The sequence below is a fragment of the Aethina tumida genome, chromosome 1, assembly GCF_024364675.1.
Source record: "Aethina tumida isolate Nest 87 chromosome 1, icAetTumi1.1, whole genome shotgun sequence".
NCBI classification, from domain to species: Eukaryota; Metazoa; Arthropoda; class Insecta; order Coleoptera; family Nitidulidae; genus Aethina; species Aethina tumida.
This window is the reverse complement of record NC_065435.1, coordinates 16527-30943: the sequence shown is the minus strand read 5'-3', so window position 1 is coordinate 30943 and position 14417 is coordinate 16527. Positions and strand designations below refer to the sequence as shown.

Here is a 14417-nt window from a genome sequence, read left to right as displayed (position 1 = left end):
ATTATATATTATATATTATATATTATTACAATATGCAATTATTAGTTTATATATGTTAATCAAATTTTGTTATTCTTATTATCTTAATTTTTTTCAGGCATTCCCCTTTTGCTAGACCGAGATTAAATCAACAAATTTCTTGGTGAATCCTTCGCTCAGGGGAAAGCGTACTTTTCTATTTATTAGTATATTTCCTTTACAAATAATTACGGAGAATGAGTGGCATAATATTAGAGAAAAATCAACTTACACTTATTTCTATAGCTGAAACCGCTAAATTTTACACTTCATTATGTCTCGGAGTAACGGCTTTCATATCAGTATTTGCATTTCTTTTTTTAATACCATTCGTAGTTGAACCAGGATTCTCCAGTCTCATGGCTGATTATGAACCTGAGCCCGTCACATGCATTGCTACAAATCATGTATATGCGGAAGGTATTTCGAATTGCTCTTGGGCATCATGTCGTGAAGGCTGTACAAGAGAAGCAACTCGTTGTCATCAAATTTATGTCAATTATTCAAAAATTCCGTTTAGTAAGTTTAAAGCATCATCTAATGTCTATTGGGATGTAGCCGACACTCGATTCCTTATCAATACTGAAGGATGTGGTTATCCACCTTCCGTAAACTGTTCCCAGTTTGCCCGCCAATATGGTTACCACAGTGCGGGTACCCCCTTCCCATGTTATTACAGTCGAGTCTATCCCGAAATGGTTGTTGCTCGCTATTCTTGGGATGACACTTTACGTCATTTGGTACTCTCAATTGCCGTACCGAACCTTTTATTTGCGGCTTCAATCGGAGTTTTGAGCTACTGGTATTGTCCTGGTTGTGGCAGATCCTGTCAAAAATATATGCATCACTTTCCCACTGAGTAAGTATCATCTACATCAGATCAGAGTATTTTTCATAATATGATCTAACATAACTTATTTATTTTTCAGGGATGAAGATTATGATGAAAATCCCTACTAGCATTGATATTGATACTGGCCTCGAAATTTTTAGATCCTCTTAACACTTGCTTTCATATTAGGGTTAATAAATCAAATCACATTATTTTACTTTTACAAATAAAATGTTCGTTAGTACAAAATATTATGTTACATGAACTATTTAAAATGTAAATAATTTCAATAATAAAATAAAATGTATTGTTATTGGTTTACTCGTAGTTTTAATGATAAATCAATTAATAAGTTTTGACATTTATCAAAGTGTAATATAATGAATACAGTCGTAGTACACTTTTGAACTGTCTTGAATTTACTTTGTATGACCATATTTTTTAAGAACTTATAATCCTTAATTTTTTGTTTCAAAAAACTAGTGTTTTATAAAGAGGAAAATGTTAATCTGTTAAATTAATATTAATTACATTACATTACTCTTTCTGACAAACTAGATGGCAGAAAAAAAAGAATAATATTTAGTTATGAAACCAATAAAAATATGCTTGCTTAATGTAATTTATGAATATATTAGCTTTCCATGTAAAATTAGGAAACATATTTGGTTTGGGCTTCTTGAATGAGAGAAACTCTTCCTTATATTCCCTTTCAGTACCTTGTACTTGTGAATAAAATGAATATTTGAGAAAAAAATTTATATATTTCCAACACCTGTATTTTTTTTTTAAAATAGTCTAACTGAAAACGTAAATGTGATTGCCTAAATCTACAAAATAAATTATTATACATATTTAAAATAATTCATTAAGTATTTAAACCAGTGATTCTGAATTTTAGAAATATAGATATTATTATTAACTTGTAATTAATCTCTTAACAATTACGTACGGTTGTTTTTGAAATACATTTTGTACATGTTTTATTTTACACGTACAGTCAAAAGAGAGAGCAGGAACCTTACTGATGATGTTGGCATATCAAAAGGATCAACCAACACTGTTTTAAATAATGTTTTGGGCCACAACACTGAATTTTTAAAACACTTTCTGGACAAACATTTAGGGTTGTATCATTGTACGTGCATGCAGGAAGTTAACAATTATTTATTTATAAAAATGGGATCAGATAAATATACAAATTACGAAAATAGTTAATACAATATGTAGTACGCAAGACCTGGTTTTATTGATTCACGAATATTATGATTGCAGAGTATAATTTATTTTTCATATAAATTTAAAAAAATACACATCACTACATCATCCGTGATTACGATCTAGAAAATTCATATATATATATATATATATATATATATAAAAGAGCTATCTAGTAGGTGACATGTGAATAAATAATAAATATGAGTAATAACAGTTTGGAGCACGCCTGCGTGTAGATTTGGACGGCGACGGTGACGGTGACGGCGACGGCGTCGGCGTCGACGCTCAAATAATCCTCCAGTCGACCTCAAACTGGTGTTGTAGTATTATGTTGAATGGCAAAACTTATTTTTGAGATGTAGAATAAACTGAAGTAATTAATACTTTAATTAATATAATACTTACACGTGCCTTTATCTATCAAAATTATAGAAATGGCCCGACGAAATAAGTGTAAACCCCGTCTAATACCCCAACAAGATAAAAGAATTTGTGGTTGTATTTGTTTCTGTCAGTTAGTGGTTGTTTTCAGTTGTGTGTCTCTTATATATCTAACTGTGGCGATATATATCCCATCATATAGAGCTTTTAAGTCAAACTTTGAGGAGAGACCGGTAATGTGCCAAACAATAAATACAAGTTTGCTCAATAATTGTAGTTGGGCTTCGTGTGGCGAATGGTGTCTTACAAAGGCCTCAGGATTTTGTCCTCAAATCCATGCAACAACCAGACAAAATGGCACTAGGGTGGAATTCAGAAATTGCACTTCTTTTCATACATCGTTTTGTCCACCGGTTAACACAAATACTCTTAGAAAACACAACTGTAACAACGGAACAGAATGTAGTCAGCTTCGAGGTGTATTCAATTGTTCCTTAGGACATTGCATGAACATTTCTCAAATATACGATTGCCATTATAAAGCTGATGGTTTTATAGTCGACAGCGACAAAGATAACATGAAATTAAATGGATTTTTTGAATGCAAAGGCTCCAAATGCACTAAAATTAAAAAAGCTTTTAATTGTGACAGAATATGTAAAGACAATATTACGTCTATTTCAAAAAATGTTTTCATTATATCTGATAACAGTGTACATCAAGCGTACTGCGATTCGGCGTTTGCTTCTACCAAAGCCAATGGAAACGAAGAAGGTTTTGAAATAGAACCGACACTTTTTTGGACCAAAAAGAAAAAGGAAATTTTCATGGTTTCATGTCATATTGTAAATTATGATGCCACTAATGTTACTATAGAGTAAGTAAACTTTCATTTATACAACTTTGATTTCGTTTGATTTGATCAACGTAACGTTAACTTTCATTTATAACTGCACCTAATAATTAAGCATTTATTTCTTATATATGTATATACGTTTACTATTTTAATTTTTTTATATGAAAGCGTAAATAAAATTAGTTCGAAGATGAAGGTGGAGGTGGAGGTGGAGGTGGAGGTGGAGGTGGAGGTGTAGGTATAGGTGTAGGTGTAGGTGTAGGCGTGTATAACTCTAAATTCGATGCTATGTCATCATTACAACAACAATAACAAATCTAATTTATTAAAAACTTAACTTAATTATTGTTTTCAAATTTAAAAATTAATATCTAACCAATCACATTTCGTTCCTGACAAGTGGATATCATCAGTTATTAAAATTTTGATTATTGTTTAATTTTATTTTTAATATTAATTTTAACAATAAATTTGTAATTAATAAAATTCTTGAATTTTACAAAGTCACAAACGTTCAATTTCCATTTAAAAATTTGGATACAACTATCACCATACAAAGGGTCATTTCATCTTGTAAAATCAAATGATTGATGTATTGATTGACTTTTGATAAATATGATCAATAATTAAAACTTGACAACATTGACAGATCGATGTAATATTAATAATATTTAATTAATGTGTAAATAAAGTGAAACGTCTACTTTTACATCAGTTGGTATCAAAACTGTGAAAAATAAGATCGGTACGAATATAATCTTTATACTATTTCGTGCAGAACACATTTATGAAATAGTAATTAAGTGATCCTAGAGGTGGTTTATAAGTTTTATAAGCGACAGTACAATGATATTAACAATAGTCTATAAAGGAGGAAGTGGTTCAACTTTATTCATACCTGTATTATCAAAGCTCGTCAAGTTTAAATATCGTTAATTAATTATGTCGATTTCAATAATTAATGACTCAAAATATATGCCATAAAATGTCTATGGTTCAATTAGAAATAAAAAGTAATGTAGGTGTTTCCATCTTAAATGCTTAGATGGCTACACTGTACACTTCTACTATACCGTAAGTTAGTTAAAAATTAGATCAAATTTATTTAATAATATAATAAAATAATATAAATAATGGTTGGATGTAACGCTATACAAACAACATATTAACGTATTTTTGATTTCTAAACAACCTCAATTCATTTCTATGTTACATGGCATTCCAGTAGGGCCAAATCACGAGGAGTAAATTTTAAATTAATAGTCAAGCATAATGTGTACAGCATATTTAATAATATTAAAATAGTAAATTATTTGAGCTTGATGTATTGGTCATATCTGGAGCAGTGGAATGGTAGTAATTATGCAAGAGAATTTATCTAGCAGCAGCAGCAGCAGCAGCAGCAGCAGCAGCAGCAGCAGCAGCATGGTTTTTAACACGCATTTATATGAAATGATAATCCAGACAATGAACTAACCACAAGGACACAACGACAAGCTGTTTTACGGTGAGTGTTTCTTCATGGCGGATGCAAATGGCATAAACCAGCTCAACTTTATCTAAGCGAGGAGTGATAGAAATTACTTTTACTTACTCAAACCATATTAAAATAAACAGTCTGAGCGAATCTAACTAAACAATTAGTTATGAAAACATTGTCTATAAGTGAAGACATCATCAACAACAACAACAACAACAACAACAACAACAACAACAACAACAACAACAACAACAACAACAACAGTTCCTTGGTTATTTTTAAATGAAAGTCGCTGGTAATTATAAACAACATCATTCTAAAAAAGTCGAAAAAAAGTAATGTGGCTGAGAACTAGAGTGCTTTGTCACGTTTTGAGGACAGAACAAAAATAAAAATAAATAAAATAGTTCTTAGAGACAAAAACATTCTTTCACCCTTTATAGAATTGATAAAGAAGTTAGAAGGTAAGAAGTTCATGTTACTAAAGACGACGCGCTGCGATGCGATTGTGGAAAGACCTCAACTGTAGAAAAAGTCTAGGATTCAAGTAGAACCAAAGTCAGAGAGTAGTTAACATCTGTATCAGTGACCAACTAATTTCTTTTTGACAAAAATGCCATTGTCCAATAGTTATAATTTGATCACGAAGTTTTCAAAATTTTTCATTTATTTATATAGCAAAATATGAATATTTTCTTTTAACTTACTCAGTTAGTATACTATGTATGTTGTATTTTTTTCTCATCAATTTTTCTAACCTAGTATAGTGTCTAGTATTCGATTTATTTATTTTTGAAAGGATTATTGTCATAATTACATGTAACATAGTTAAACGAGTTAGTTGTAACAAGTTAACGACATAACTAAATTTAATTGATCTCGATACTGCTCCCGTAATCTACATAAATGCCACAAGTGAAAAAATAAAGAGGGTGTTTTAATGTGTTCGTTGCACCCAAATAACCCCAGAATACAGTAATAAAACGGTAGATGAAGTAAAGAACGTAATTTATTAATTAATTAATTATTATTGGTGGTATTTGAGTTTTTAGTAATTTAGCAAGTGGATAAATACTGCGAAGGATTGTAGTAAAATCCAATTAACTTTATTTCATAGATATGCTTAATATTCTGTTTATACTGAGAAGAGATAGTAAAATCTGTTGAATATGATACAAGAGGAAGTAGAAGCAAATATTTTTTTCTTGATTTCGTTAGTTGCTCTGTTTTTTCGGTTTGAATATTACAGATGGACCCATCGGACACCAAAAAATTGATGTCACAATTCTGTCTACAAATGGAACTAACTTTTTTTTGGAGCCAATTGTTTCCTATAAGTACATTTGGGAGTCCCATGTTTCATCCATCGTTATAAATCAACGAAAATTTTCATTGGGCGATACGCAACACTTTGAAGTGTCTATCAGGTTTACTAAGTTGTACACTATACATCGACCATCAACAAATATCACTTTGTGGATTCATCCTAACAGCTCTTACAGCACAGTTTAAATTCTTCTTATTGTTATAATGGAAGGAGCTTGACTATCTATCTCCTATAATGATAATATTCAGAAATGTTCACTATTGACGGCTGACAAACTTATACTAACTTTAAACATGGGAATACATAAGAATAAATAAATATAAGAATCCATAAACTTTTACCTAAAAGTGGACCCTAAGAAGATTTGACACACCCAATGCACGTTGCCAAAAATTGGTGTTTCTTGAATAACTCAAAGTCACCAGTGAAAGTTGTTAAAATTAATTTTGCCTGCTGGAACTAGTCTAATAATGTTTATATCTTCAATTTTAAGTATGTTTTGGAATATTAATATGTTTTTAGCATAATCTATGAACTAAAAGAGTACTATTATTTTTCTCAATAACTGCTTAAATACTCTTTTAATTTAATTAAAAAAAATAGTATTTAAATTACATTGTATCTAAAGGAGAATTCGCAACATTTTATTACAAAACCACAACTTGTCAATGCATATTTAAAATATAATCTTGAAGAAATTGACGTTTATCTAATTGAATAACTTAAATATACTTAAATTATTATTGCAAATTAAAAACAACAGCAGTTCAAATAATTTAAGCAACAATAATTAAAAATTGGATATTATTGGTATTTTGTGTACTCAGTCTGTGTGAATTAAGTGCCTTTGGTCATTCACTAATTTTTCAAAGTTATTTGTTATTCAGTTTAAAATTAGTTCAGATTGAGATTCAGAAAAATTGCTAATATTATATATAATAAAATATAGTAATATTAACATACTAAAAAATAATCTTTTCTTTCAATCCTAATACCATATATTACCAAAAATGTCCAACAATCCACCATGGTCAACAGCCTCCCGCACTATAAATTTTCAAGTATTATGCAGATCTTCTTAGACAGATGTTGAAGATTACGCTTTACCTCATGTTACCAGGGATTTTGCCATTTTTCGGTACGTGATAGTCTCGTTGAATTCCAGGAGTTCCAAGCGGACTTATGTAAAAACATCACAGGATGATTTTCTTCAAACCAAGTTGTTCTACTTTACATGATATAATATAAAAATCTACCCTTTTCAAATGTTAGAACAGCTGTATATAGAGCGAAGAAATGCGTTCCTTCGACGTAAACTCGTATTTCAGTCGGACGTCACCTAATTTGATTTGTTTCACAATGCCTCACAGCATTACTTATATGAATTTATTACATGTTTTTCATATGTTCGTTGTAGAATTAATAAATGAATGGATGGTTGTGAAATTACGAAAAATGAAGCAAATATAATTTGAATATGACGAGTTTTATTTAATTCTTGTTTTTCTGGACGTCTAGATCAAATACAAAAAGGTATGGGCTGATTACCGATTGAGGTACAAAATCACTCTTGTGAAATATATATCCGTTAAAAAGTATTATACATTTTGCTTATATCTCTTTCTATTGATCCAACGTTATTAGTAAGTTTAGTTTTTAGGCAGTTGGACCACAAATACATATTTTCTTAAATTTCAATTAGAATGACATATATTTTCTACAACCATTTTATGCATTATTTATTTTTTTTTATTTTCATTCTTTTTGTCCACAGGAAAATGTACCTGTACTTGAAGTTAGAAGACACTTATCAGTTATTATTTTATTATATTTTAAACGCCCAAATTTCAAATGTGTTCTCGAGTTGACATACTTTGTTTTTATTTCCTCACTTGTGATATAATATACAACTTATTGATTAATTAGAGAAAGGAAATAAAGTGGTGTCACCCTCGGTTCGAGTACCATCCCCTGCTTATATATATATATATATATATATATATATATATATATATATATATATATATATGTCGGAGGGTTCATGTGAAACGCAAGTAGTACTATGGGTTGCATACTTATAGTACTTGGGTGGAATCAGCGGAAGTGCTAAGCAGGGGATGGTACTCGAACCGAGGGTGACGGTAGAGGAGACCTGCGAGGGCGGACAGTTAAGCTCTGTCAGGGAAGCTGTGTAGAAGTCTTGGCTTGGCTTGGCATAACCGTCGGGATCACCGCGTTTCATACGACTCCTACCTAATTGTTTTACTATTAGTTGTAATCCTGTGCCTGTTAGTTCAATTACATTGTAAGGACTATTTGCGTGTTATTTAATATTCGAAATGGCCTATAATCCTGACCGCGCTGCGACATATATATATATATATATATATATATATATATATATATATATATATGATTGGTCGTGACAAATTAGAAGTTATCTGACCAAGAAGTAAAGAGTTTTATTTATTTTCAGGGCTACAGACTGCATTAATGGAACTTTGTATAATTCTACCTCAATTCCTTCTCCGTATGTGACATTTAGACAATTTTGGAATTTGACGGAAAAATTTAGAGAAGTTTTGGATCCATCGAATGCATTTGTACCAACTCAATCAGTTTTGACAATTTACAATACGTCACGCTTACTAATTAATTTGGATGCATGTGTAAATACTTTAAAAGGTGAATGCTTAGAATTTCTTCAGACTCATGGCAGAGATGGAAGGAATCAAACGGCTCAATCGAGGTATCCATGCTATTATAATAAAGTAAGTAGATCTCCCAGTTCTTTTACAGACTTAACTATGTCATAGTAAATATAAGAACCAATTAGAATTATGCATTCTGGTAATAGACTTTCATTAGTACCAGTTGACACATACCAAAATCCCTTAGGTTATATTGAACAAAATTTTTATTTCTGGCAAGAACACGTACTTTTTACATACATGATTCTATCGCTGTTTTCTATTGCCTTTTTCCTTTTCAACAAAACAATAATCATTCTACAACTTTGATTTCAAAGTAATAGTCTAAGCACTCATAAAGATTTCCAAGATTTAATCGACAAGTAACAATCCGTCTTGTGATGGTTACATTCGAAATGAATTGGCATTATGTACATTGACAATTACTTAAAAGTTATCTAATTAATATAAATGTTAAGGCTTTCGTGATCATTCTCACAACCATTTGTACTGTGTATCCGACTTGCCTGACAGCTGGTAGCTGGATTCATTGCACCGAATCTTTGATCAATTTGTCTAAACAAAAATCTTCCCGATGAAGAACGGATATTCGTAAAGAAATTTCTTTAGTTTAGTTTAATAGATAACATTTTTACTATTTTTGGACTTATATGTTTAGCGATACATAATATTTGATTTTGATGCCGTTTTTTTTTTTAATATTAAAATAAATTAAAACAAGTAAATTTATCATTAACAGGATGCAATGTCTTTGAAAGTGACTTTATATACATGTGTAGCTATAGGTATTAATTAATAAGTTGTCAAAGTATACTCATAAGTTATCGAAGTATATATATTTATATATTTTTATGACAAATTATTTAATTACATCTTATTTTATTTCAGAATAGCTCGTTTTCTGTAATAGCAAGGTACAACCTGAAGAAAACACGAAGAGATTTGATTATTGCAATAAGTATTCCATCTGTCCTTTTTGTTGTGTCATTTATTGCTCTATGTACCATAATGCAATCAGTTCGTGTTGACGATGATACCAAAATGCGTTGCAAATATTGTTTTGGGAAATATAATTCTGACATAACTGAAATGATAACATCTAATAGTAAATATGAAGTGTCATCTCCAGAGTCAGATGGACCATTTAGAAGAACCTGATTTTTTAATTTTGTCATATTTAGTTTCATATTTTTTAAATTTACTATATTATTAAGAGAAAAAAAATAATCAAATTGTACTGTAATCCATGCATGTTCTTAGTAAATTAGTTCTTTCCAATCTTGAATATACGAGTATCTAAAGAATGCCATTAAAATAAAAAATTTATTAAATTAATTATTTTTATAAAGAACCAATTTACTACTTGTACATAAATGTCATGTCCAAATACTATAAGAATTATGTATTTATTTATTTATTTATTTATTTTAGTACAAACTCAACTTGCGTCCCCAAAATTAGAAAAACTAAATTTCTTGTCGACTGTGTAATTACACTTAATTTACGGTTTTTAAATATTTTATTGAAACATTATATTTAAATCACATCCACATATTCGTGTCTCAAGAACTAGTTATGTGAAAGCGTTGAATTAGATGTATAATATATAGCTTCTAGTGACTCAATGGCGTACACAAATTAAATGTGATTTCTAACATAATTTTATATGCATATAAATTAAGTTTTTCCAAATTTTGATGACGCACCCTACATAAATAAATAGTTATTCAATTTCAACACCATTTTTCGTGACTTTGAAAATTAAGCTGAATTAATCCTTGTTAAAATAATATTACTTTTAAAGTCACAATAAATATTATATAAACTTCCAATGTCATATTCAGTTGAAATTGGATTACATTTTATATTTAAAAATATTTTAGTATTAGGGTGGATAAAAACATACAACATATAACACGTGATTAAAATGGGTCCAAATTTCATATTTAGCTGTTGAAAGAAAAATGATTATTTATAATGATGAGATGTGCATCATCATCGTTAAATATTCTAAATTTTTTAATTCTATTTTAGGAGATACTAGTGACTAGCGTCAGAAAAAGAAATGTTTAATAAACTTCACAATTTATTAGAACCAATTCATTTGTATCGAGAGATATTTGATAGATGATAGATTTCATGTGGCTTGTTTCGCAGTAACTAACCAAAACTAAGTTTAGTATAAGTTTCTTACTTTTTTATTCAAAATGATAAATATATTTTCTCCTGTATTCAATATTTTTATATATTTTTGGCTAATTTGTATTCTTAATATTACTTTCTGCAAAATTGTGCCAACTTCTGTTTTCTCCAAATCTGTTGCTTGTCAGTATCACTAGTTGTGAAACAAGTAATTATCTTGTACTTGTCTGTACTAACCAACTTCACTGTTTACACCGTGGACGGTACTTTCTTATAACTGGTTCATTTTGTCGATAACATGTGAACCAAATTTTTTCCGATGCTTTGAAGAATTTGGAAAAGACATAGTTTTACTGGTCTCATAAACTTTAATAATTATGCATTTGCTATTGTTGTTGTTCCAGTTTTATGTATCGTTCTGCACTCTCTAGAACCTTCATTTTCTTCACACATATCCTGTGAAGAAATTTGTTTTATATAAATATTTCCAAATTGTTTACAAAATTACTTTTCATGACTAAAAAAATTACCATGAAAGTAGAATATTAGTATTTAACGGTGGTTATGTGACATTCTCCATTATACAAATATGATAAAATAAATGAATTACTTCATTAACAATAAATGTAAAAAAATAACGATTTAATTTGAATTAAAGCCATGTGTAATCCATTATAATAATATACAAAAATAAATTAACTTTTGTACACAAATTGCCTTAATCGCAGTCAAGGTGTAAGGTTGGTCACTGAAGTGATTAATTTTCGTCGACTCAGCAAAGTGACGTTATTGGGAGTATTCGGTGATATAGAGGTGGATTAGGATAGATTAAGTAAATACACTTCTAAAACTTTTTGTATAATCTATGATCATATGGAAGAACGGATACATGAAATAAAAAAAAAAAACAACGAAGTTTCGCTAATCATTCCATATAAATATTCCCAATATTTCGTCACTGTGTAAATTACATTACACCATATTTTCCTTACATCATGATTGCATCAACAAAAGTAAAAAAATTAATGAAATATTTTTAATATACAGCAACTACAAAATAATATTTTTTTAATTACTTGTTTGTAGTGGTCACCCCCGAATATAAAATTGTGTAACCAGTATATAGTGCTTTATACTGTCAAACAATAAGTTTTTTTCAGAAAATAAATAAATTAACAATTAATGTCAACTGGGAAATTTTCTTATAAAACACAAACAGACCTTATCAATAATAATATTAATAATATGTATAATTCATTCATATAAATAAATGTTAAAACAAAACGATGATAAAAGCTAAATCAGTAATGAAATTTGTAAATTAAATTTTTGTCATAAATGTGCATGGTTGTTAAAAGAATAAAAAACAATAAGAATAAAATTTTAAAAAAATGTTTTAAATTATATTTATCATATGCACTCGGGCCATTGTATCTGTATACTACCTCCATGGAAATACTTGACAGGGTTACAAAGCATATTTGTATAAAGCAATATTGTAATCTATTATTAGAATACTGAAATTTGAAATACGCTACATAGATGGCGCACCATCTGTTCAGTGTTATGGTGATATATAATGTTTATCTAAATTTATGGTGAGGTTGTGATAGGTTTAACACAATTTACTCCAATAAGTGTTTTTTATATTATTTACTGTTTATTCGTACTATTTTATAAACACGAAACTAAAGAACGATAACTGTTATTGGGAAGTTGGCGTGTGAGTTGGTAGATGGCGATTTCGTTTGCCATTATCGCCAACATTATTTATTTTGTATCCCAAAAACTTCAGAAAAATAACTTAACTAAGTATGTTAGAAAGTTTTAAAATGTCATATTTGGTAAGTTGTTTATGTTGTTAAAATAAAAATTGATTTGTTTATTCAATAAAATTGTAGGACGGACTTGAATTGTGGTACCATGATAATGCATTTTTGGCATATGCAAGGTTATTTATTATTCTCTTGATTACCATGCAAGTAGGAAGTTGGATATGGTGTAAATATAAAAGACATAGTTGTGAAGGAATTCAAGCACAATTATTAAGAGCATTTGAGGTTTGTATGCAATTATTATTTAAATTATTAATGTACGGTCAGCGATAATTCTTCAGTACACCATGAAGACCAAATTCGCTTGTGTTGCAAGTGTTTAAATGCAATAATAGGAAATAAATGTTTTCTGACGTATTGTTGTGACAGAGTGTCATGATTAATTTTTGACAAATTAATAATATTACTGTTGTTACAATATGCATTTTGAATAGGATATTAACAAACGAAACCGCAAACGAAATTGAATACGAAGTGTATAACGGTGATCAGTCGCTGAGCGTTCAATAATATTTATATATACTTTTGTCTATCTTATGCAAATTGTAGTGTTTTAATTATTATATTTGTATTGTATTTCAGGAAAATAAGATTGTGGAAATCATAGAAATATTAAATTCACATCCCAATATCATCAATCAGTCAATTTTAGATACCGGATATACACCATTTATGGTAATTATATAAAGTAAAGAATCTTAATTGTTCTTACAAATTTGTTTAAATATTTAGATTGCGTGTTCATTAAACGAGACTCTGTTAGTCAAAGTTATGTTATCAAAAGGTAATAAAAATAAATATATAATTTTTAAATAATAACATTGATTGAAATTTAGAAATATAAAAATTAAATTAATATATATTTGCAGGTGCCGATATTCACAAAAACACACCTCACAATGATTCTGTTTTTTATTTGGCAATATTTCACTATATTAGAAATCCAGGAAATTTAGATGCTTCTTGTATTCGAGAACTTTATTATGCAGGATGTGATATTAATGCACCCAATGGCAACGGGTACACGCCTTTGCAGATGGCTGCGATGTTTGGCCACACTGCTCTTGTAAATTGGTTGCTTAACAAAAACGGCTCCGTATCGGTTTATCCTCATCCCATTGCAATTGCTTCTTCATATGGTAATATTATATAATATGTTACAGGAGATATATTATTAAAAGTATAATTATTATCTCTTGCAGGTCATCTAGAGACAGCTGAGCTTATTTCCAATTGGGTTATTTCTCAAGAATATATGTTGAATTAGACATGTATATATTTTTTTCTCTAATCTTACGGTTATATATCTGAATTAAATATGTCATTCTAATTAATATGAAATTCGTATGTAATAGGATACAATAAAATTTATATTAATCATTTTATTAAATTTTAATTTTAATAAAATTAGGGTAAATATTTTTTTGTAGAGTCATTTTGGTTACTCCCATTATTAAAATTGGAAATCATTCATCATCCATGAGATCCATGAGATCCATGAATTATTGTGTGAAAATTTTAGTCATAATTTTTTGGGTTTAGTGTTAAAATATGTCTTAAGAGGAAAATTTGATTTCCTTGGTATATTTTTGGTGTATTCATTGTTTTTTATAT

General features: G+C 29.2%; 3 protein-coding genes across 3 annotated transcripts; all 3 read left to right on the top strand.

The window, feature by feature from the left end:
• Nucleotides 1-215: 215 nt before the first annotated feature.
• Nucleotides 216-1171, top strand: LOC109597304 (protein tipE). Its single transcript, XM_020012953.2, has 2 exons — nucleotides 216-877; nucleotides 948-1171. Exons 1-2 carry the CDS (start codon nucleotides 216-218, stop codon nucleotides 976-978), a joined length of 693 nt encoding a protein of 230 aa, XP_019868512.1. The 3' UTR covers nucleotides 979-1171.
• Nucleotides 1172-2478: 1307 nt separating this feature from the next.
• Nucleotides 2479-9984, top strand: LOC109597288 (uncharacterized). Its single transcript, XM_020012937.2, has 3 exons — nucleotides 2479-3329; nucleotides 8592-8886; nucleotides 9715-9984. Exons 1-3 carry the CDS (start codon nucleotides 2506-2508, stop codon nucleotides 9982-9984), a joined length of 1389 nt encoding a protein of 462 aa, XP_019868496.1. The 5' UTR covers nucleotides 2479-2505.
• A 2781-nt stretch (nucleotides 9985-12765) lies between these two features.
• Nucleotides 12766-14205, top strand: LOC109597324 (serine/threonine-protein phosphatase 6 regulatory ankyrin repeat subunit C-like). The gene is made up of 6 exons (XM_049970735.1): nucleotides 12766-12812; nucleotides 12870-13028; nucleotides 13386-13478; nucleotides 13536-13587; nucleotides 13673-13942; nucleotides 14006-14205. Exons 1-6 carry the CDS (start codon nucleotides 12783-12785, stop codon nucleotides 14068-14070), a joined length of 669 nt encoding a protein of 222 aa, XP_049826692.1. The 5' UTR covers nucleotides 12766-12782; the 3' UTR covers nucleotides 14071-14205.
• The last annotated feature ends 212 nt before the right edge of the window (nucleotides 14206-14417 follow it).

Bases quoted from the DNA above. Each gene is read 5' to 3' on its own strand.
- LOC109597304 (XM_020012953.2), top strand. From the start codon at position 216: ATGAGTGGCATAATATTAGAGAAAAATCAACTTACACTTATTTCTATA. The intron at 878-947 runs GTAAGTATCATC...TTTATTTTTCAG, and splicing joins ATGCATCACTTTCCCACTGA to GGATGAAGATTATGATGAAA.
- LOC109597288 (XM_020012937.2), top strand. From the start codon at position 2,506: ATGGCCCGACGAAATAAGTGTAAACCCCGTCTAATACCCCAACAAGAT. The intron at 3,330-8,591 runs GTAAGTAAACTT...ATTTATTTTCAG, and splicing joins GCCACTAATGTTACTATAGA to GGCTACAGACTGCATTAATG. The intron at 8,887-9,714 runs GTAAGTAGATCT...ATTTTATTTCAG, and splicing joins ATCCATGCTATTATAATAAA to AATAGCTCGTTTTCTGTAAT.
- LOC109597324 (XM_049970735.1), top strand. From the start codon at position 12,783: ATGTTAGAAAGTTTTAAAATGTCATATTTG. The intron at 12,813-12,869 runs GTAAGTTGTTTA...ATAAAATTGTAG, and splicing joins GTTTTAAAATGTCATATTTG to GACGGACTTGAATTGTGGTA. The intron at 13,943-14,005 runs GTAATATTATAT...TATCTCTTGCAG, and splicing joins TGCAATTGCTTCTTCATATG to GTCATCTAGAGACAGCTGAG.